This window comes from Danio rerio, chromosome 7 (genome assembly GCF_049306965.1).
Source record: "Danio rerio strain Tuebingen ecotype United States chromosome 7, GRCz12tu, whole genome shotgun sequence".
Classification (NCBI taxonomy): domain Eukaryota; kingdom Metazoa; phylum Chordata; class Actinopteri; order Cypriniformes; family Danionidae; genus Danio; species Danio rerio.
In genome coordinates, this window is record NC_133182.1 from 34,599,370 (window position 1) to 34,620,799 (window position 21,430).

General features: G+C 35.0%; 3 protein-coding genes across 5 annotated transcripts; 2 read left to right on the forward strand and 1 right to left on the reverse strand.

Annotated features, from left to right (window-relative positions):
• Positions 1-3,118: 3,118 nt before the first annotated feature.
• cln6a (CLN6 transmembrane ER protein a) lies at positions 3,119-7,876 on the forward strand. Of its 2 annotated transcripts, none has more exons than XM_005168975.6 (7): positions 3,119-3,433; positions 3,743-3,863; positions 3,953-4,051; positions 4,177-4,365; positions 4,472-4,527; positions 6,063-6,182; positions 7,046-7,876. In XM_005168975.6, exons 1-7 carry the CDS (start codon positions 3,387-3,389, stop codon positions 7,311-7,313), a joined length of 900 nt encoding a protein of 299 aa, XP_005169032.2. In that variant the 5' UTR covers positions 3,119-3,386; the 3' UTR covers positions 7,314-7,876.
• A 165-nt stretch (positions 7,877-8,041) lies between these two features.
• Positions 8,042-11,425, forward strand: calml4a (calmodulin-like 4a). The gene is made up of 5 exons (NM_001130774.1): positions 8,042-8,076; positions 8,172-8,202; positions 8,329-8,469; positions 10,993-11,181; positions 11,300-11,425. The coding sequence occupies exons 1-5, from the start codon at positions 8,074-8,076 to the stop codon at positions 11,395-11,397; spliced, it is 462 nt and encodes a 153-aa protein (NP_001124246.1). The 5' UTR covers positions 8,042-8,073; the 3' UTR covers positions 11,398-11,425.
• Positions 11,426-21,430, reverse strand: tex9 (testis expressed 9). 2 transcript variants are annotated; one of them, NM_001327746.1, is given in 12 exon segments: positions 11,426-11,806; positions 11,915-12,049; positions 12,637-12,771; positions 13,335-13,508; positions 16,801-16,883; positions 16,965-17,131; positions 17,786-17,862; positions 17,955-18,003; positions 18,085-18,164; positions 18,320-18,383; positions 19,523-19,647; positions 21,291-21,430. In NM_001327746.1, coding segments are annotated over 12 exon segments (1,209 nt in total). In that variant the 5' UTR covers positions 21,327-21,430; the 3' UTR covers positions 11,426-11,722.

The window sequence follows — 21,430 nt, forward strand, 5'->3', positions numbered from 1 at the left end:
TGTGGCGCCCCTTTTTAGATTATCTACTGGCAAACTTTATTAATTCTTAAACTGAGCAATAATATATGAATAAATACATATTTATTATTTATTTTCATCTTATTTAGTTATTTATTTTAATTTAATGCTTTATTTTTTACCTTTTTATTATTATTGTTAATTATTTATTTATTTGTATTTATTTATTATTATTATTGTTTTTTTCTCAATGAGAAGTTAGAGGCTGTTGAGGGAGGGAAATGTTTAACTGTCGACTGTTCAACTGTTGCGATGTTCGCAACAAGTCTGCATTGCCCTACACAACTGATATTAGGAGGTGGAGTTTTGGTGGAGTTCGTCACAGTCTTGTCAATCATTCTGCAGTCCTTCAGTGCCTGCACCCAAACAGCCAGCAACTAGTGATTTGCTAAGCAAGGCTGCGCCTGGTCAGTACCTGGATGGGAGACCACATGGGAAAGCTGGGTTGCTGCCAGAGGTGATTTTAGTGAGGCCAGCAGGGGCGCCCAACCTGTCGTTTGTGTGGGTCTTAATGCCCCAGTGTAGTGACAGGGACTCTATACTGCTAAGTGAGCGCCGTCTTTCGGATAAGACGTTAAACCGAGGGCCTGACTAGTCATTAAAAATCCCAGGATGTCCTTCAAAAAAGAGCAGGGGTTTCACCCCGGCATCCTGGCCAAATTTGCCCACTGGCCTTTGTCCATCATGGCCTCCTAACCATCCCCAAACCATTATTGGCTTCATCACTTGTCTCCTTTCGACCAATCAGCTGGTGTGTGGTGTGCGGTCTGACGCAAAATGGCTGCCGTCGAGTCATCCAGGTTGATGCTGCACATTAGTGGTAGATCAGGAGATTTCCCCCTATGTGTGAAGCGCTTTGAGTGCCCAGGAAAGCGCTATATAAATGGAAGGAATTATTATTATTATTATAATTATCATAAACATACTTCCTCTTTCTGCGAACTTCTCTATGTACATAAACTGACATTATTATCAGCAGTGGTGGGAGTAACAAATTACAACTACTCACGTTACTGTAATTAAGTACATTTTTGGGGTAATTGTACTTTCATGAGTAGAATTTTAAGCCTGTAATTTGACTTGTACTTAAGTACAAATTAAGCTGAGTAATCTACTTCGTTACTTTTAAAATCACAATTCGTTACATTCATTCATTTTCTAGTCGACTTAGTCCCTTTATTAATCCGGGTTCACCACAGCGGAATGAATCGCCAACTTATCCAGCAAGTTTTTACGCAGCAGATACCCTTCCAGACGCAACCCATCTCTGGGAAACATCCACACAAACATCCACACACACTCATACACTACGGACAATTTAGCCTACCCAATTCACCTGTACCGCATGTCTTTGGACTGTGGGGGAAACCGGAGCACCCGGAGGAAACCCACGCGAAGGCAGGGAGAACATGCAAACTTCACACAGAAACACCAACTGAACCGAGGATCGACCCAGCGACCTTCTTGCTGTGAGGCGACAGCACTACCCACTGCGCCACTGCCTCGCCACAATTCGTTTCAGAGTACTGTAAATAAATCAATATTTCAACCACGCACTGACCAGCATTTCGGTAGCCAATAAAAAAAAATCATCTTGATGGACCAATGTAAAGCCTTGTACATTATTTGAACCAAAAAACAAGTTCAGGCTACTGCAGATCTACGTGAGCTGACCGTCATCATCATACAGTCACAAAGTTATCAATTGACATATGGAGATTAAAGACAGAAGAAATGGGGAAGAAATAACAGAGGATGAATGCCCATGGCCACAAAAGTCCTATTAGCATGCTTCGGCATAGTGTTGGGCAGTAGCGTCGCTACAAGTAATGATGCTACTTGCTAACTACATTTCTCAGTAGCGTGGCTGTAGCGTCGCTACTTTCTAAATCAAATAGCTTTTCAGTAGCGAAGCTATTTTATTAGTCAAGTAGCGCAGTAGCGTCCACACAAGCTTCATTTACCGATAGTGGATCAATAAGTGACGGCACCGACATTCACTGAGCTGTGAGACCGGTGTCTAGCCGATGTATGTAAAATAAATGTATATAATAGGGAGAAGGATGATTTCTTCTTCTTCCTGTTTTACGGTGTTCGACAACAAAATTTTTGGTGCGTTACTGCCACATCTGGTGAAACTTGCTTGATGGAAAGATGACTGAGGGAGAGTAGTTATTTCTGAAGCAGGATTTCCTGTAAGCATACCTCGAGAAGTACATGTTAAGATGCAATAACTTAATTTCTGATACTGTGCTCAAAAAATAAAAATATTTCCCTTTACTATAAATGACTATAGTATTTTATGTGTAAGACCTGGTTTTATTGAATTTTTTTTTAGTTTTTGCTGTTATTTACTATAATGTGTTTCTGTTTAGTACAGCATATTATTTACAGTAAATAATTGAACTGAACTATTATGTCTCATATGTTTCATTGACAGTTTTATTGATCACTAAGATATGATTGACTTGGATTTAAGTTGCTTCGATTTAAAAATGAAAACTGTAAAAATAGCATAGATGTAAGCTACTTTTGCCATGCAGCTTTTAGCTTAGCTTGCTACATTTCCCAGGGGGCAGCTTTAGTGTAGTTAAGCTACATTTGAAGTAGAGTTTACGTTGTATTAAGTTAGTTGGAGATGACAGCAGCTTGTAAGTCATCTAAATGAAATTACTGGGTAGTAAACATACAACATGGTCATTGTTTTATGTAATAAGTTATATAATTGAAAAAAATAAATAAATATATATATATATATATATATATATATATATATATATATATATATATATATATATATATATATATATATATTTATATATATTTTTTATAAAAATGTGCAATCTGTTTAAGAGCTGCGAAGCAATTAGTGCTGAAAATAAATTAAATTAACAGAAAAATTATAGTTAAAACATTTTAAAGAGTAATTGCTCAAGTAATTCAAAATTTATGCAATTTTATTGCACATGGTTTATAAAAATGAAATATGTAAATATATTAATTAAAGTAAATATTATATGATTTTATCTATTTTGCAAGCTGGTGAACAGTCCGAAAGATGGCAGTAAGAGCCATACACGTTACGCTTCGCCAGTAACGTTAACTGAAGAAGAACCGGTCAAAACATCACGTGATTCAAATAAACAAGGATAAAAACATTTAAGGAAGTGCAGAAATATATTTTGAAGGAAATATTTTGCAGAAATATTTTGTATATTGGGGTATAGTCGAACACAAATGTATTTAGCCTTTTCCTGCTTCTGTGCTGTAACGTTATCTGGCATGTGACTGATGGATGAATGAGCTGGCTACTAAACTATAGTAAAGCATCCGATAATAAATAGCTATAAAGAAGATATCGATTAACCATGCGGAGAAGACCACAGTCTGCAACTTTCACATCGGCATTTCTGAGGTAACGTTAACGTTATGGTTATGGCTATTTCCTATGGCTATTTCCTGTGTTATTATCAATGTCGTTATTTGCAGACGAATGTTTAAACTTAAGATTTGAATGTTGTATATAATGTAACATATAGAGTTGTATATATTGCAACAATTTAATAATGTAGCCTTATATTATTACTCGAAAACCCTATCAGTCAGGATGTTTGCTGGGCTATCAAAGTTGTCATTTGGCTAACAGCTCGAAAGCCAAGAATAATATTTAATTCACAAATTATAATTCAATATTCATGATGAAAAAACAAGATTTGTATAAAAGCAGGGCAGGAAGTGAGAAGACTACAGCAGCAGCCACAACACGCTCCCAGTTTCACACAGATCTATGGCTCTGTTTCACTGTGCAAAACTGGATACTGGACTTTGGAAGGCCAATCGCTATGGTATAAGTTAAAACAAGGTGTTATATACATTTAAGAGTGGTGTTTTCTTATTTTAATACCTAAAACAATGTTGTATGTTCTTTATTTAGATCATAATGCCCCTGGAATGGTTTCCTCTTAATAAGCCAAGTGTTGGAGATTATTTTCACATGGCATATAATGTCATTACGCCATTCTTACTACTGAAGGTACCCACTTTCTTCTATGATTTAAAATAATAACAATAGTGTGTATTCGGGGTGTGTTTTTACATAGCCCATGAATGTTGATTACGTTATTATCCTGTGCGTTGTTTTGATGTTCATTTATCAAGCTTATTGAGCGGAGTCCCACGGCCCTTCCTCGCTCTGCTGTTTACCTTAGCATCATCACCTTTGTCATGGGCGCAAGCATACACTTGGTGGGAGACTCTATTAACCATCGTCTCATCCTCAGCGGATACCAGCTTCATCTGTCTGTCAGAGAAAACCCCATTATCAAGGATCTGAAGCCTGCTTCACTGGTTAGTTCGGTTTACAGATTAAACATATTGTCTTTTCAGAAGAAAACCTCAGAATATATTAGTTTTTATGAAGATAATGATAACACATACTGTGTATGGTTTTCAGATCGACTCCTTTGAACTTCTGTATTACTATGATGAACACCTAGGGCATTCCATGTGGTAAGTGTATTTTCCATTCTTACTATTTGTTTTTTTATGTGTACATTATCAAACACACGCGTGCACACGTTTCACCCTTTCCTAGTGTCAGCATTTTCACTCAAAAAGTTCTGATCTATAAAATATCTTAAATTAGTTTAAAATAGAGAATTAGAAATATTTTAATCTCCAACACATGCACTACACAAAATGGGAGTCGGCTCCATCACCTCCAATTATTTTCAATTCCTTCAACTATTCCCTTTCCACGTGCTTTTGGGTAGATTTTCAAAGTTACACACTCTAATGGCCAATATTACACAAAAACTATCGGAGGTTAGAGCAGTGTTTTACAGCCCTGTTCCTGAAGGCACACCAACAGTACACATTTTCAACATCTCCCTAATCAAACACTCCAGAATAAACTCTTCAGAAAATTAGAAGAGACTCCAAAACCTGAAATGAATAGGTCAGATAAGGGAGACATCCAAAAATGTACTGTTGCTGTGTTTCTAGGAACAGGTTTGGGAAACATTGGGTTAGAGGATTCAGTTCAAGCCTGGTGGAATTAACATCTACCATGTTGATCTCTGTTTATTTTTTAATGTTATTGCAACATTGCAACACATAAAATTCACCCGAAATTAAATGAAAGACACTTTGCAAAGTGTAATTTTGAGACCATGAACAAACTATCTATACTAGATGTCGAATTGGACATTCTAGGTTGACTTATTTGTATATACTAAAGAATGAAGCACCACCTAAATGTAATTACTTCCTAGCTGTTCTTGTAATGAAACATATTTTGTTGGAATGTGGAGGTTTAAATACCATTAGACAAAATTGCTATAAGGAGAGTACTTTGATGTACATTTTTAAAAAGAAACCACCAGGAAGAATTTTAAGTTATTTCAAAACTTTTTACTGAATAATCATATTTAACTTTAAATGTTTTTTTTTTTTTTGTGAATTTAATTTATATATTTATCTTTATATATTTCTCTATGTAACTTTTTATTGTAATATGAATTTGTTTTTATCATGTAATCTTTTATGGATATCCATTTTGCCATGAAATAGCCACAATGATGTGGTATAAAAATAAATTAATAATAAATAAATAAATATATAAAATTTGCGTTGCAACAACAATGGGTACTTTTATAAAAATCCTTTGAACATTAACTTTCAAATGATTCGTTATGTAAACATCTGAGGAGAGAAATGCAGAAATATGGATGTGCAACAGTGTTCATTAAGTACACTGACAAAGAGAGCTCCAACATGCTGGTAGTTAAGAAAACACATGCAAATATAAAAAAAACTCTAACAAATTGAGGAAACCTCTTCATCAGTTTGACAATACATGCAAGTCAATTCTCACAACACTTGCTAATTTAGTAATACACTGCAATTAGCACAGACCACAAATAGATATGTATCAGGGGACCCTCAAAAGCTGTTTAGAGTCAGCAGTAATTAAAATTTAAATAGATTTTTGTCAATTCTTTTATTATTCTGAGGTTTAAACATCTCCTTCTTCACCATTCTAGGTATATCCCATTCTTCCTCATCATCTTCTTGTATTTCACTGGCTGCTTTACACAAGTTAAAGATGAGAAGATGAGCACCTCAGGTTGGCTGCTGCTTGGCCCCAGCGCTGTGTATTATTGGTAAGTCAGCTATTCACATCAGTTGGTAGCATTTTCTTTAAGAGATAGAATTTCAAGTTCATGTGAATGAACACAATCAATATAAAAATACAATATGATTTGAATCTTGAAAACTTGAAACTGTATTTTTACAAACCCAATCTTTGCAGTCTGAATTCAGAACAAAAATAAGTTTAAAAATATGTCTATAAAAATCTGACAATTTAAATGTTAAAAAATTCAAAACATTTTTATCGGCGAATAATATTCTGTTTTATGAAATTACTATTGGTAATATTTTACATTAACACAATTCAAATTCAGACTGTTTCAGCGTATTTTAAGCTCCATAAATCAAGTCCTTATGTTTCTGCAGTGTGAAATATTTCCAAGTGAAAGCAAATATTCTACAATACATCAGACTCATAGGTTAAAACATTAAAGGTGCTGTGAAGTGCTTTGAAATGTGCATTTTTATCAACCGCAACACAAAGAGAGGGTTGGACATAGAGTAGCTCCTCCCCTTTTTAAAAAAAGGACCAATAGCGTTTAGATCTCTGCTCTGCCAATAGTTTTAGCTCAAGTGCATCAAATTAAAAACAAATGAGAAGCCTCTTGAAGGGGGTGGAGCATGTCAGATACTAGAGAGCATTTGATTGGTCAAGATTTGATGAGAAACTGAAGTATAAGGTGACGTGAATAAAACCGTTTTTTCATTTAGGAGTAAGTGATAAACTACAAGCTTTACATGTTTATATCAGTTTTATATCTTCTAAACGTGAATTTTTTCACTGTTTTGGGGCACACAAGCTTATAGATATCTTAAAAACTAACAATACTGACTTCTAAAAAACGTTTTTTTTAATGCGTTCTTATTTCTTCAGGTATCTGATTACTGAGGGGCAGATCTTTGTCCTGTATGTCTTCACCTTTTTTGCTATGGTTGCCACTGTGATGCGACAGAGGCGGATGGGCTTCGTGCTTGACAGCAATGGTCGTTTCCTCTTTTATAACTTCATCATTACTCTGGGATTGGTTCTGGTTTGGGTTGCATATCTGTGGAATGATAAAGTGTTACGCAAAAAGTATCCCGGTATCATCTACGTCCCAGAGCCTTGGTCCTTCTATACGTTACACATCAAAGGCAGTTAAATATAACAGCAAATCTCAACTACATTTCAAACAAATGGTTCTTTGACCAAATTTAATGGCACTAGAAAATGAATTAATATGTAGTCAGCACAGTAGCCTAGCGGTTAGCACGCTGACATATGGTGCAGTAGCGCTTTAGGGCGTCCTGAGTTCGAATCCAGGCTCGATGACATTTCCCGTCCCTTCCCCGTCTCTCTCCCTCTTCACTTCCTGTCTATAATACTGTCCTTAATAAATGTACTTAATAAAGGCATAAAAAGCCAAAAATAAATCTTTTTAAAAAATGTAAAGATGACTGTTACTTTTAAGAATCTTTACAAGGCAAGCAAGACAATGCTATGTTTGCCATTTTAGTGTACTGAAAAACAAAGAGATATCTTTATTGCGGCTGTATGTCAAATTGTTGTTTTTATACCCTTGTTTGGTTTGTACTTCCCAAATATATGAGTGTTATAAGTCAGTGTGTGTGGTTACGAGCTAAATGCTACCTACAGTATACTGACCTACTTGAAAACCATGGCTGTTATGTCCTTGTTTTATCTAAATAAAGTTTGTACACCCTATTTATTCCTTGTTATGAGTCAGTGAGTGTGATCATGAGCTGCACCTATACTGTAGCAGACAGTATAACATGATAGCTGGAATCCTATATCAACGTTCCTATGACAACAGGGCTATCAATTACGTCAACACTGCAGTGGACTTTGGTTTCTCCAGGTAAGGGAGTGACTCTTCCCGAACAGCCCAAACGTACGTAGACATGGTGAGTTTGGTATTGATTTTTGTCTTTTTATGTTTGATTTTCACCGATTAATTGTAAATTTGTCAACTTACCTGTTTTTCTTTAAATCTTTACAGGCAAAATTCCTATCACAAAATCAGATTGATGGTGAGCTGTGTTACATTGACATACTGTGTTTTGTAATCAAGTAATATAGTAAAAATCACTAAACTAGTTATATATATGTATTAGTACTGGTGACTGTTTTTGTAAACTTGTATTGTGCTCATGCAGAGTTCAAAGAATGTTTCTCGCTTTATGACAAGAAGCGAAAGGGGAAGATTGAGGCAAAAGACCTTATAACAGTCATGCGCTGTCTGGGTACAAGCCCCACATATAATGAAGTGGACCGACATCTGCAAGTCCACAAAATAGGTAACATTTTGTTTGCTCTGCACATTACAATGAATTGTGATATATCTTTCTTGCCTACTCTTCTGTAGATTCCTGAATATTGCCAATAGCAATTTAACCTGGACTAGTGCTAAATGCTGGTAACTGATAACAATCAAGGAAAGAAAACTATATACGTACAGTTGAAGTCAGAATTATTAACCCCCCTTTGATTTTTCTTCTTTTTTAAATATTTCCCAAATGATGCTTAACAGAGCGAGGAAGTTTTTTTACAGTATGTCTGATAATATTTTTTCTTTTGGAGAAAGTCTTATTTGTTTTATTTCGGTTTTTAATTTTAGTTTTAAGGTCAATATTATTAGCCCCTTTAAGCTAGATTTTTTTTCTTCAATAATCTACAGAACAAACCACTGTTTTACAATAACTTTCCTAATTACCCTAACCTGCCTAGTTACCCTAATTACCCTAGTTAAGCCTTTAAATGTCACTTTAAGCTGTATAGAAGTGTGTTGAAAAAGATCTAGTCAAATATTATTTACTCTCATCATGGCAAAGATAAAATAAATCAGTTGGGGAAAAAAAACAGGGGGGCTAATAATTATGACTTCAACTCTACAGTATATATAAAATACAGGGCCATTTATATGGATACACCTTAATAAAATTATTGGGAATTTCACAAGAAAAAACAATGGTGTGCTTGCTTTTAACGTAACTTTATTCTTTCATGAGTTATTTACAAACCCCCTTATATATACTAATGTGCCACAAACAGGACGTTAATATCACCAACCATTCGCATTTTATTAAGGTGTATCTATATAAATGGCCCACCCTGTATATATGTGTATGTGTATGTGTGTATGTATGTATGTATGTGTATATATATATATGTGTGTGTGTGTGTGTGTGTGTGTGTGTGTGTGTGTGTGTGTGTGTGTGTGTGTGTGTATATATATATATATATATATATATATATATATATATATATATATATATATATATATATATATATATATATATATACAGTATATGCACAGTGTTTAGGATTAATGAGTACAACCTATTTTGAAAAGGATTTTTTTTATAAATTTCTCAGTGAATATAGTTAAAATATACTGCTAAAAAAAATAATTAAAGGAACACTTAAACAACACATCGTAACTCTAAATGTTCCCCTTTTTTGAGCAATATATTTTGGTGCATTTAAACAAAACAGATTTAATAAAAAGTTCTATGTATTAAAATAATATTATAGTCACTGAACATCTATAGAAATAAAAAGACAACACAAAATATTGCAAAAAGGAATTACAAACTACAAAATTCTACAAAAATGTCCTTTTTATCTCTTGTTTTTTGCTCTTTTATACATTTTATTCATTTTCTTATTGGCTTAGTCCCTTTATCGATCTGTGGTCACCACAGCAGAATGAACCACCAACTTATCCAACATATCTTTTACGCAGCGGATCCCCTTCCAGCTGCAACCCAATACTTGGAAACACCCATACACTCCCATTCACACACATACACTATGGACAATTTAGCGTACCCAATTCACCTATATCTCATGTATTTGGACTTGTGGGGTAAACTGGAGCACCCGGAGGAAACCCACGCAAACACGGGAAGAACATGCAAACCACACAAAAGCGCCAACCGACCCAGCCAAAACTCGAACCAGCGATCTTCTTGCTGTGAGGTGACAGTACTACCCACTGTGCCGTCCCTCTTTTATACATTTTTATTTAGTATTATTTCTACTCATTTTTGGACCATTATCATTAATTATTTTGTTAGATTAGCTCCAGATTTGGCTTCAGCACTGACTAGTAATTAGAAATGATTTCATAATGGTAGCCATTAGGTCATTGAATGAGTTCAGTGGGGAGGGAGATGCGTCTAAAAAATGATGTATTGTTTGTTTTGTAGTATTGTTTTGTTAGTGTGTACATGGAACTTCGACTGTGTTACAGCATCTTGCTGCAATTTTACTTTCTCTAAACAGGATAATAAAGTTGAATCCGAGTCTGATCTATTGTATGCACAAATAAAACATTGTATAGCATCCTATAGAAAAATATTAATTTAAATGAGATAATTGTGAGGGGTGTACTCATATATGCTGAGCACTGTATGTATCACAAATAGGATTTTGTTTGTTAAAAGTTTAAGACATTGGAACTAAGTAAAATACTTCATATTTAATCTAGTTTTAATAATTTCTTTACATTTTTTTAACCCTTAATGTATTCACAATCTTTAAATAAAGATAATTGTTGTTTTATCAGTTTTGGTTTATTGTATGGGGTCCTTGAGTTGCCAGAAATGCGCCTTTAATAAAATTAATCATTATTGTTATAAACTAATATTATTCAACTAAAGGAGTGGTAAATCTGATCAGAGGACATCTCATTAAGGAGTGAAAGTGAAATCAAATTCATGGTATTACTCCATTTGCTCCTTTTTATTAATAAAAAGATGTATGTTTATTTGTATTGTACGCATTTTTTTGTTCTTGTTGCTGTATCCCCTCCACAGATAAGACAGGGGAGCTGGACTTTTCTACATTTCTAACCATGATGCACAGACAGATGCAGCAGGAGGATCCTAAGACTGAAATCCTGGAGGCCATGCGTATGACAGACAAACACAAGAAAGGCTACATTCAGGCCTCTGAGCTACGGGCTAAACTCACTGGCTTAGGGGAAAAGCTCACAGACAAAGAAGGTAGAAATGAGTTGAAACTTAGTTCATATATTCAGCAGGATAACATATTAACACGAATAATAATAATAATAATAATAATAATAGAACTGTTTCGTAATTATTTTGCATTATTTTTCAGTGGATGAGCTTTTTAAAGAAGCACATGTTGGACGTGATGGACTTGTTCACTATGAGGAGTTCACTAGAATGGTCACACTTCCTACAGTGGACTACTAGTACTAATGAAGAACAATGAGTCGGGCCCTTATTCTCAATAATGCATTTATTTACTGCTGTGAATGAGATATTTTTTTTAATCATTGTAAATAAAAAATAACAAGAGTTTAAACTCTACAATAAAAAGTCATATTTGGATGTGTATTGTGATTTCAATATCCACCACTAGATGGCAATCTGATATAATACAACTTTATATGGCAGCGTAAATAAACCGTCGCGAGATTTAGAACAGTTTAGAAGTTTTAGAATAGTCAAACAAACCCAAACAATGGATGTTAATCTCATCTATTTTAAATCCACATAGAAAATACCAAATAGACATTTATAAGACTTCTTTTCCCCAATCCAGTGCTTTCATGAACTCCTCTTCAGTGAAAGACAACAGCTTAGCGGCTTCATAATGCATCTTTAAAAACAGGAAAAAAATAAAATGCTTTTATCAAGTGCATTTAGTAAGGTATGACATTATTACAGTTATAAGTTTCAAGTAATAGTGAGCATACTGAATTCTTACCTTCTGTCTTTTTAAAATATCAATTAGCTTAAGTTGCTTTTTAAAACCCACAATTAGCTCTGCTTTCTGTCTTTCCAGTTTTCTGTTCTCAGCTTGCAGGGCTTCAATTTTTTGGTGCTCCTGACTAGATAAATCCTTTTAAGGTAGAAAAATAAACTTAAGAAAAGCATATAAATCTAAATCTGAAGAGAATAAAAGACTAAGAAATGCCATAATACATAATCAGGGGCGAATTTAACCATTAAGTGAGGTAAGCGGAATATCTAGAAGTATAAATTATACCTAGAAACTATATATAACATTGTTTTTATCATATTTTTATGGTGAGTTATGGAGTTAAACAAAAACAATTTTAACATAATTAAATATTATTTAGTAAACAATTAAATATAATATTATAATAATGTAATTTTATGTAATAATAGTAATACAAAATATCTGTCATGGTGCAGTCAAATTTATAAAAAAAGATTTTTTTTATTATTTTAAGTTGTACATTTATTTTACATTAAAAAAATGTATCATTTAAAATGTAGAGATTGCATTAATTTAAGATGTATAAAAGAAGATTGAGTGATATCAAACAGTAATATAAATAAACATTAAATAAAAGTAGAAAGGGTGCATTTCAGGACTGGGGACCCAAAATCACTAAATCCGCCCCTGTACATAATACATATCGTAATATCATATAAATATCATAATACACATTCCTTGGTTACCTTAGTGCTCTGTTTAAGTTTGTTGAGTTGAGTTTTAGTCTTCTCAGCCTCCTCCAAAGCTCTGTTTAACCGCACCTCTGTTGCACTGTGGGTACTGGCTGCCTGTTTAAAGGTCCTCTTCATGCTTTCCAGCTCCTAGAGTTTAGAGACAGAGGTATTTACACATAACTGAAGAAAACATACTGTTCACAACATGACTGCAAATAAAATGTTGGATCTTTGAATGTCTAAAATGAATGCTTTTAATTTCAATCCATCCACACACTTTGTACATGCAAAACATTTAAAGTAAGAAGTCAGTGGATGTTTTTTTTCCACAATACAGCCAATCTTGATTTGATTTTGGTTTATCTGCCAGTACTGTTATTTTCTCCTCATTCAGTTTCCATATTTCTATCATAAGGGGACCAGTGAGTTCCAAAGATATCTGTCCCCGAAGTCCAAGTGCTGTCTGAGCAGCTGTGGCATAGTCTCACTTTACACATAGAGGACTAATCAGGTTAAAGGGCCCATGCCGGGGATTCCGCTGTTCTGGACCCTGCCACTGCTTTAATTAACATGAATTATTATGCTATATACGGTACATGCTTCCTTTGCTGTGATCAATACAGAACATGTGCGCTTGGACTTGTCCTGTCACGAAGTCACTTTAGCTTGTGAAAAGAATTCTAAATGATATTTTCCAATGATGGTAGTACCTTTTGCAGTGCTGCCATTTGCTGTTGCAGACCTTCGGATTTCCTGCTGGATTCTTCAGCTAAGGCTTTTTGCTTCTCAACTTGAGTCTGTTGGATGTTTGTAGTCCTTTGCAGTCTTGCCCGTTCCTCCTCCAAGTCTTTTAATTTACTTGTTAGAGTGCTGTTTTCATCATCCTTCAAGAAAAACAAAAGGGATAAATACTAAATCGACCTGACTGAATTGTTTAGCCTAGATTCCAAAAGTTAAAAATGCTCATTATAAACGTATTTTTATTGCATGTTAGCAGACCACTGTAATCCAACTGCTAGGGTTTAATCGCAAGGTGTGCTCTCATTGCGAGGAAATGGACACAAAACTTTTGTTTTGGCACATTTAAAAACGCAACACCGACAACTCATGTCTCCAAACAATTCTTCTTCTTCCACTTGTTTGAATTAAGGTTGGCAACACAATGTGGCAACTCTCTAAATACTGTAAAGGGCAAAACAAGTCTTCAAAGCTATATCATGCATATTAATGAAGTTGCTGATGATTGGTTTGAACCAAGTTTTATGAATTAATGTATTAATGCTGAAAACTCAATGAGGTCATTTGGCTGCATTTGCATTGCATGGTTCTAGTGACTCAATTCCGTTTTTTTCTCCCATGTGGCACAGACCGGATATGACCCATGTATGTGTAAGCAGAACAAAATCACATTAATTTTGATTTACTCAAATCAGATTCAGGCCTTGTTCACATGTGGAGATTTATCTGATGTGATTTGGATCTGTGTCCTCGTGTCAGCAGTGTAAGCAGATAGATTGGATTTTGACTCGTCTATGCTAGAGAATGACATCAACTCTGATGCTTTCACTTCGGAACAGACTTCAGCAGAGTCCCAAACCTTAAATCTCATACACAAGGACTAAAAAAGCTTTTATAAAGTCATGTAGCACAAGTATTTAAGCATGTTAAAGAGAGAGTGTGTGCAACATCCACCACATAACCAATATAAACTAATATTAAACTGTTATATTTCCCAATGTTGGGTTGTGGCTGGAAGAGCATCCGCCGTGTAAAACATATGCCACTGTGGCAACCCCTTTTAATAAAGGAACAAAGCCAAAAAGAAAATGAATGAATGAATGAATGAAAAGTGTTGCATACATCACGTGCCTAAATCACACCATAGATAAGAGATTAAGATGCCTACTGGTCTAAAAAGGCCTAGATTCAAAATAACTTTTCTGTCATAAACTATAGTAAAACAACTTGTCAAAAAGAAAATAAAAAAATTAATTTAACCCTGCGAACACATTAAATACAGGAATGAAAAAAAAAAATCGCTGTCAGCGCCCGCTCATATTTCTGGTCATTGCGCCTTTGCTGTGTGCTGTGTAAATGCAGACAATCGGATACAAGTCACTTTTAAAAGATGATGTAAACCTGTAAAATCTGTAAACATCAAAAAAAAAAAAAAATCGGATACAGTCACAAAATCGAAATTGACCGTACAGACATCCAATCTCCACACTGGAATTTACACAATAATCTCATTGCCGTGACGTAGCTTCAAAATTTATTTTCAAACTGAAAGAAGGAATTTGCTCTAAACAACGCAAAAACAACCAATTTTCCTGTTATAGTGCAATAAATGTGTCCTAATAGTGTTTTTAGCAATGTAGGACATATATATGGCTGTTGGCGTGTTTTGTGCACCCTTTAAAGGGATAGTTCACCTAAAATGACAAATTACTTACTATTTGCTCACCCTCAAATGGTTCTAAACCATTATGAGTTTCTTACTGCTGTTAAACACAATAGAGGATAATTTGAAGAAAGCTGAAAACCTGTAACAGGGTATCAGGGCATATACAGGAATCAGAAATTGAAATTCAATACCTTTTAAAACCTTTTTTAAAACTCTTTGCATACATTTTAACTTGCAGTATATTTACTAAATACTGATAACAAGAAACGAATCGTAAACTAAAACTGTATTTATACTCAATAAACTGGAGCAATGCGGTGGTGCAGTAGGTAGTGCTGTCGCCTCACAGCAAGAAGGTTGCTGGTTCGAGCCTCTGCTGGGTCAGTTGGTGTTTCTGTGTGAAGTTTGCATGTTCTCCCCGCGTTCGCGTGGGTTTCCTCCGAGTGCTCCGGTTTCCCCCACAAGTCCAAAGAAATGTGGTACAGGTGAATTAGGTATGCTAAGTTGTCCGTATGTATGAGTGTGAATGAGTGTGTGGATGTTTCCCAGAGATGGGTTGCAGCTGGAAGGGCAACTGCTGCGTAAAACATGTGCTAAATAAGTTGGTGGTTCATTCTGCTGTGGCAACCCCTGATTAACAAAGGAACTAAGCTGAAAATGAATGAATGAATAAACATTTTAATCCAGCTGGTGGCGCCTTTAAACAAGCAGGAATACTAGTGTTTCCCTGGTTACTGCAGTAAACAAAGCAACATGATGTCAAATCTAGTAGGATTTTTTTTTTTCATAAACTACACAGCATCCTGATATTCAAAGACTAAATTCAGGTAAACTTTAACATAAATATACCAAATTTAATATCTTATAAAATGACACTTAAGACTTTTTAATACTTTTTGAGGGCCTTAAATTTTTCTAAAATGATTTATCAACTTTAAATACGTTTTAAGACCCCATGGACACCCTTTCAATACCTTTTTAAGACTTTTTAAAGACCTTCTCAGAATATTTTAAGACCTCATTGCCTCTTCAAGTTCTAGTCTGTGTCAAACCTTCAACTTAATAATCAGTTGTTAATAAACAGCTGTAGTTAAATCAATGTAGCAAAACCATGCAACACAACTCAAATAAGCTCGGTAGAAACAGAGCTTGAATTAATAAATTATGTGGTTGTTTTCAACGACAGGCTTCAGGCACTAATTACTAATTAGGCACTAGTTTAAACTCGTCTTTCTCCAACCAGGAGTACCCAAACTTACATTTTCCTATTTTGCCATCTGGTTCGCATTATGGTTCCGCTATATGCGGAGAGCATCACATTACCTAGCTGGAGAAGTTTGGCCGGACGCACCTCGGCCCAAACCAATCATGTGGATCAAGCATGCCGTTGTTAATATTAGGAGGACAGTAGATATATTTATGCTTTTTTTGCAGTCAAACACTTCGGACAGCACTTGAACCAAATTTAAGACCTTATAAAAATCTAATAAAGATTTTTAAATAACTTTTAATGGCCTTAATTTTCTCATAATTGATTTATCAACTCTTAATACTTTTAAAGACCCTGTGGACACTCTGTGTAACCACTGACTTCCATAGAAGGAAAAGCAAATACTACAAAAGTCAATGGTTATAGGTTTCAAACATTCTTCAAAATATCTTCTTTTGTGTTCAACAGAAAAAAGAAAGTCAGTAACAGTAAACGATAACAATTTTCTTTTTTATGATGAGGGGGGTGAAATATCCTTTTAAACATATTATAAATGACATACCTTTTTGTTGCACGCATACGAGAGTCTGTTTAATTCTTCTTGCATCACTCGAAGTTTAGCCTTCAAAAATCTGATCTGAGCTTCTGTAGATAAGAAATGAATGCATAAGCCACAATGCAAACAGTATAGCAGCATAGTTAAAGTATTTGGTGTTCTGTACCCACCTGCGCCCATCTCATCTCCAGCGCTAGGCATGATGTCATCCTGTAAGTGTTCCTCGGTGAGATCATCTCCAACCCTGTCCTCAATTTTGCTAATTGTCTTAGCAAGTGAGAAATCCCCAAAGTCCTCAGGAATAGCAACATCATCAACCGCAGTCTGTGGTGCTTTTCTACAAGCAGAAGAAGATGATTCAGATCTATGACCCTACATTACATGCCTTCCACATACTTTTATGATAATTTTATGTAGACATTTGCTTATATACAGTTGAAGTCAGAATTATTAGACACCCTTTGATTTTAATTTTTTTTTTTTATATTTCCCAAATGATGTTTAACAAGGACATTTTCACAGTATGTCTGATAATATGTTTTCTTCTGAAGAAAGTCTTATTTGTTTTATTTTGGCTGGAATAAAAGCAGTTTTTAATTTTTAAAAAGCCATTTTATGGTCAAAACTATTAGCCCCTTTTAACTGTATATTGTTTTCGATAGTCTACAGAACAAGCCATCATTATACAATAACTTACCTAATTACCCAAACCTGCCTAGTTCACCTAATTAACCTAGTTCAGGCTTTAAATGTCACTTTAAGCTGTATAGAAGTGTTGAAAAATATCTAGTAAAATATTATGTACTGTCATCATGTCAAAGATCAAATAAATCAGTAATTAGAAATGAGTTATTAAAACTATTATGTTTAGAAATGTGTTGAACAAATCTTCTCTCCGTTAAACAAAAATTGGGGAAAAAATAAACAGGGGTGCTTATAATTTAGGGGTTTAATACTTCTTCAACTGTATTATGAAAATGAAAAGACTTACTGCTGAATCTTTCTATTCCCTGAGCTTGGCTTGCTTGGTTTTGAGGATTTTGCAGAGATGCTTTTATTTTTCATGATCTATGAAACGCAACAGAAAAGAGTTCCTGTAAACAATGAGGTTTTGTGTTAAATCCACACTTGTGTTGATTTGATATTTATTCATCTTGTACCATCATAGTGGGCTGCTTTGATGTGGGTTCTTTTTTAACATCTGGCTTCCTAATAAGGCAAAAAGAGTTATGCTTGCAAACAGCAAATGATGTTGCTTATATTTATATTTCAAACTATTAGAACCATTACCCAGGAACCTCCAAATCACTGTCAGAATCAATGGAGATACAGGTGAAGATAGGTTTGGAGAGCACCTCATTTTGATCCCTCTAAAAACCATTGTCAAAAACAAAAAGTATCAGGGTTTGTTGTAACATTATAAATACAGTTCGTTATAAACTATACATTAAGCACAGTCTATATTCTTTCAATGGTTTTTAATAGCATGCTTTGCTGTTTTTAACATACTTTTCAATAGACTTACCATGATTTTTTCTGCATCTCGAACAATTTCTGCTGTTTTTGCTTCTAGTTTTGCATTGAGGCGCCTGAGGAGTATTAGAGTTAGATATTGAACATACTTCTATGCAATCTTTAATCCCAAAGTCTTTGGAGGACCTATTATAGTCACTGGGTGCATGCCAGGGGTGTCCAGTCTTGCTCCTGGAGGGCCAGTTACGTTAGCAAAGACTAGAGCTGCATGATATTGGATAAAAGCATTGCAAATTTGATGGGATATGAGCATAACTTTACCAGATGACTTAAATAGCTCAATTTGGAAAGATGTCCTAATTTTAGACTAATTGGGATGATTTCTTAGGACAGTGCATCTGTGTAAAATAATCAACAAATATAGTATAATAGTATAGACCATTTAAATGTGACAATGTCATTGGCACATGAATATTTCCTGCTTGTTGCACAACGATTTCATGACTGTGACAAGAGGCAATTCAATCATAACTTAATGTTAAGACAGCTATCGTAACATTATCAATATGTGGACCTTTTTGGATACTTGAAAGCTGTGAAATTACAAATGTAATACAGGAAATACATTAGGACCATTGTTATTGTAAACATCCCTCAAAATGGTCTATAGATAAATAGAATAAAGCAAAGACACAAATGAAATAGACAGTGCAATATGGTTTTCTGGACAGTCTAACTGTATTTATGAACAGGAATTAAATAATTGAATGGAAATAAAATTATTTTGATTGTATAAAAATCAGACAAAGTCAAACACTTGTCAAAGTGGTTTAAATTAGCTTGAAATCTTACAGACCTTAAAACCACAAGCAAATAAAAACCTTTCACTCTATTAAGTTAATCTTCACAATGCCTCCATAATGCTCTGAACTATGGTGCTGATCAGCTGTAATCCCCAGATTATAAATCTCCAGATCTTGCAATGTGACTGTTGTGGATGTGCGCATTGAGATTTCAATGATGTAATGACATATTGTGCAGCCCTAGTGGCAACCCCAATTAAACACATCAGAACAACCAGCTAAACGACATCTTATTCGGCCACAGAGGTGGCCAGGTGTGTTGTGGCATATTAGACTTCAATTCTAAAAGGCACTGTCCCTTCAGTAGCAGGTTTGGAGACCCTTTGTATAAATTAAAAATAAAGGTGTCTAGTTAAACAAATGTTCAGTTCAGTAATAAAAACCATATATACTTGTATTCCTCTTCTTTGGCCAAGAGGTCCATTTGTGGGGGTTTCTTCAGAGGAGCGGAGGAAGTCCTGCTTTGAAGGTTGGTGCTGGAAGGTCTTTCCGAGTAAGACGTTTGAGGCTTTTTAAACTGAGTACAATGAAATCAGTATTACTGCAATTATTAATCTCTCTGTGTTATCAGAAATGTATTTTGCATTCTACTTCTTATGGCTTTGGGAATTTAACACAAATTTGCAGGGTGTCTGTTAATTCATCTTTCCACAATTTCAGGTCATCAAATCGTCTTAAATCTGAGTTAAATGTCTTAGTCTGCTGGAATTTTGGTGAAAATGTACTCACTATTTTCTTACTAACAATTGGTTCCAAATGGTTCCTTTATGCATTTCTCTTTTCTGTTGTACTTGAAAGAAGATATTTTGAAGAAAACTGGAAACCATTAACTGACAGCCATAGTCTGAGGGTAAAAAATAGAATGGAACGCAATGGCTACCAGTTCCCAGCATTCGTCAAAATATTTTATTCTATTTTCAAGAATGAAACTAAAACTTGGAGGCTGAGTAAAATTGTAGTTTTCATTTTTGGGGGGTGAACTATACCCAAGAAATTGTTTTCTAAGTAACTAAACAAAGTTAACTGAGTTTGTGCTTGAAACAAGAACAGAACAAACATACTTTGTATTAAAAATATATATATATACAAAAGACAAATATTTTTGTTAAAAGAAAAAAATTTAATTTCTAATACAAAAAAATATGTTTTAAATTAGCCTGAATTCTTATAGTCACAGGCCTTAAAACACAAGCAAATGAAAACCTTTCACTCTATTAAGGTTACTTCACAATGCCACCACAATGTTCTGAACTGTGATGCCAATCAACTGTAATCCCCAGTTTATAAATCCCCTGTGACTGTTGTGGATGCGCACATTGAGAGTAGACCAAACATACAGTCAGCAGAATATAAAAACTACTTTTCCATTTCTGTTAAGCTGACAGGGGCACCTCTCCCAATAAGGGCAGAGGGGCAGTGGCTCTAGCCCTGGGCCACCACCCTGTGCACGGCCCTACACCTGGCCATGGAACAGTTAAGAAGCTTAGAAGCCAATTGTGCAATTACTTTTTGGACCATTAGCAAGCGGAAGACACATATGCAAACTGTTGTAATGCTGCGGTCACACTAGAGTTTGTGCATACGAAATTCTGTTGTATGGCGCTGCGAAACCTCTCAGGAGCTTGTGATTCCAGTCTGACGCATTCGCATGTGTATGAATGGAAGTCTATGAGAAGAAAAGTGCAGTGTGACCGCAGCTTAATTCCTACAGCGTTCAGCTGATTTGGATGTAAATACCCTAAAATTAAAGCTGACAGTCTCCAGTTAAAGCACATCTTGTTAGTTTCATTTTAAAATTGATTGTTTTAGTGTTTAGTGTTTAGCCAAAAATGTTAGTTGTGTCGACGTCCAAATATTTATGGACCTAACGTTAACTGTATGTTTTATGCAACAAATGTCCTTCCATCTGCAACCCAGCACTGGTAAACACCCACATACTCTCTCATTCACACACGCATCTTTAATAAGTATACAATATATTTCCATAACCAACCATAAACCATGATTAGACAAGGTAAAGTTAAATTGTTTCAACACACAAATGCTTGTTCTAACGTACATTAACTGTTTAAAAGCACAACAGACTACTTAGGGTGATTTTAGATTTAACACGGGATCGCTCGGAATAAGTGTTAAAGAGTAATATTTCGTTCCACTTACAGGACGGAGCGCAGGTCTGGGTGTGCTGTCTGCCATGTTTGTTGGTGGAGAGACGCCAGTTCCTAAGCAACAACGTCTATAAGGGTTGCCAGGTCTGTGTGACAAAATCCGCTCTAACTCTAAAACACTCCACTCTCATG

Excerpts from the sequence above, each read along its gene's own strand:
- tex9 (XM_068222295.2), bottom strand. Across the intron at positions 16,884-16,964 it reads TGGAGATGAGATGGGCGCAG|AAGCTCAGATCAGATTTTTG; the intron begins GTGGGTACAGAA and ends TCTTATCTACAG. Across the intron at positions 11,807-11,914 it reads ATATTTTAAAAAGACAGAAG|ATGCATTATGAAGCCGCTAA; the intron begins GTAAGAATTCAG and ends CTGTTTTTAAAG.
- cln6a (XM_005168975.6), top strand. The coding sequence starts at position 3,387 with ATGCGGAGAAGACCACAGTCTGCAACTTTCACATCGGCATTTCTGAG. Across the intron at positions 4,528-6,062 it reads CACCTAGGGCATTCCATGTG|GTATATCCCATTCTTCCTCA; the intron begins GTAAGTGTATTT and ends TCACCATTCTAG. Across the intron at positions 6,183-7,045 it reads CCCAGCGCTGTGTATTATTG|GTATCTGATTACTGAGGGGC; the intron begins GTAAGTCAGCTA and ends TTATTTCTTCAG.
- calml4a (NM_001130774.1), top strand. Across the intron at positions 8,203-8,328 it reads ATCACAAAATCAGATTGATG|AGTTCAAAGAATGTTTCTCG; the intron begins GTGAGCTGTGTT and ends GTGCTCATGCAG. Across the intron at positions 11,182-11,299 it reads AAAGCTCACAGACAAAGAAG|TGGATGAGCTTTTTAAAGAA; the intron begins GTAGAAATGAGT and ends ATTATTTTTCAG.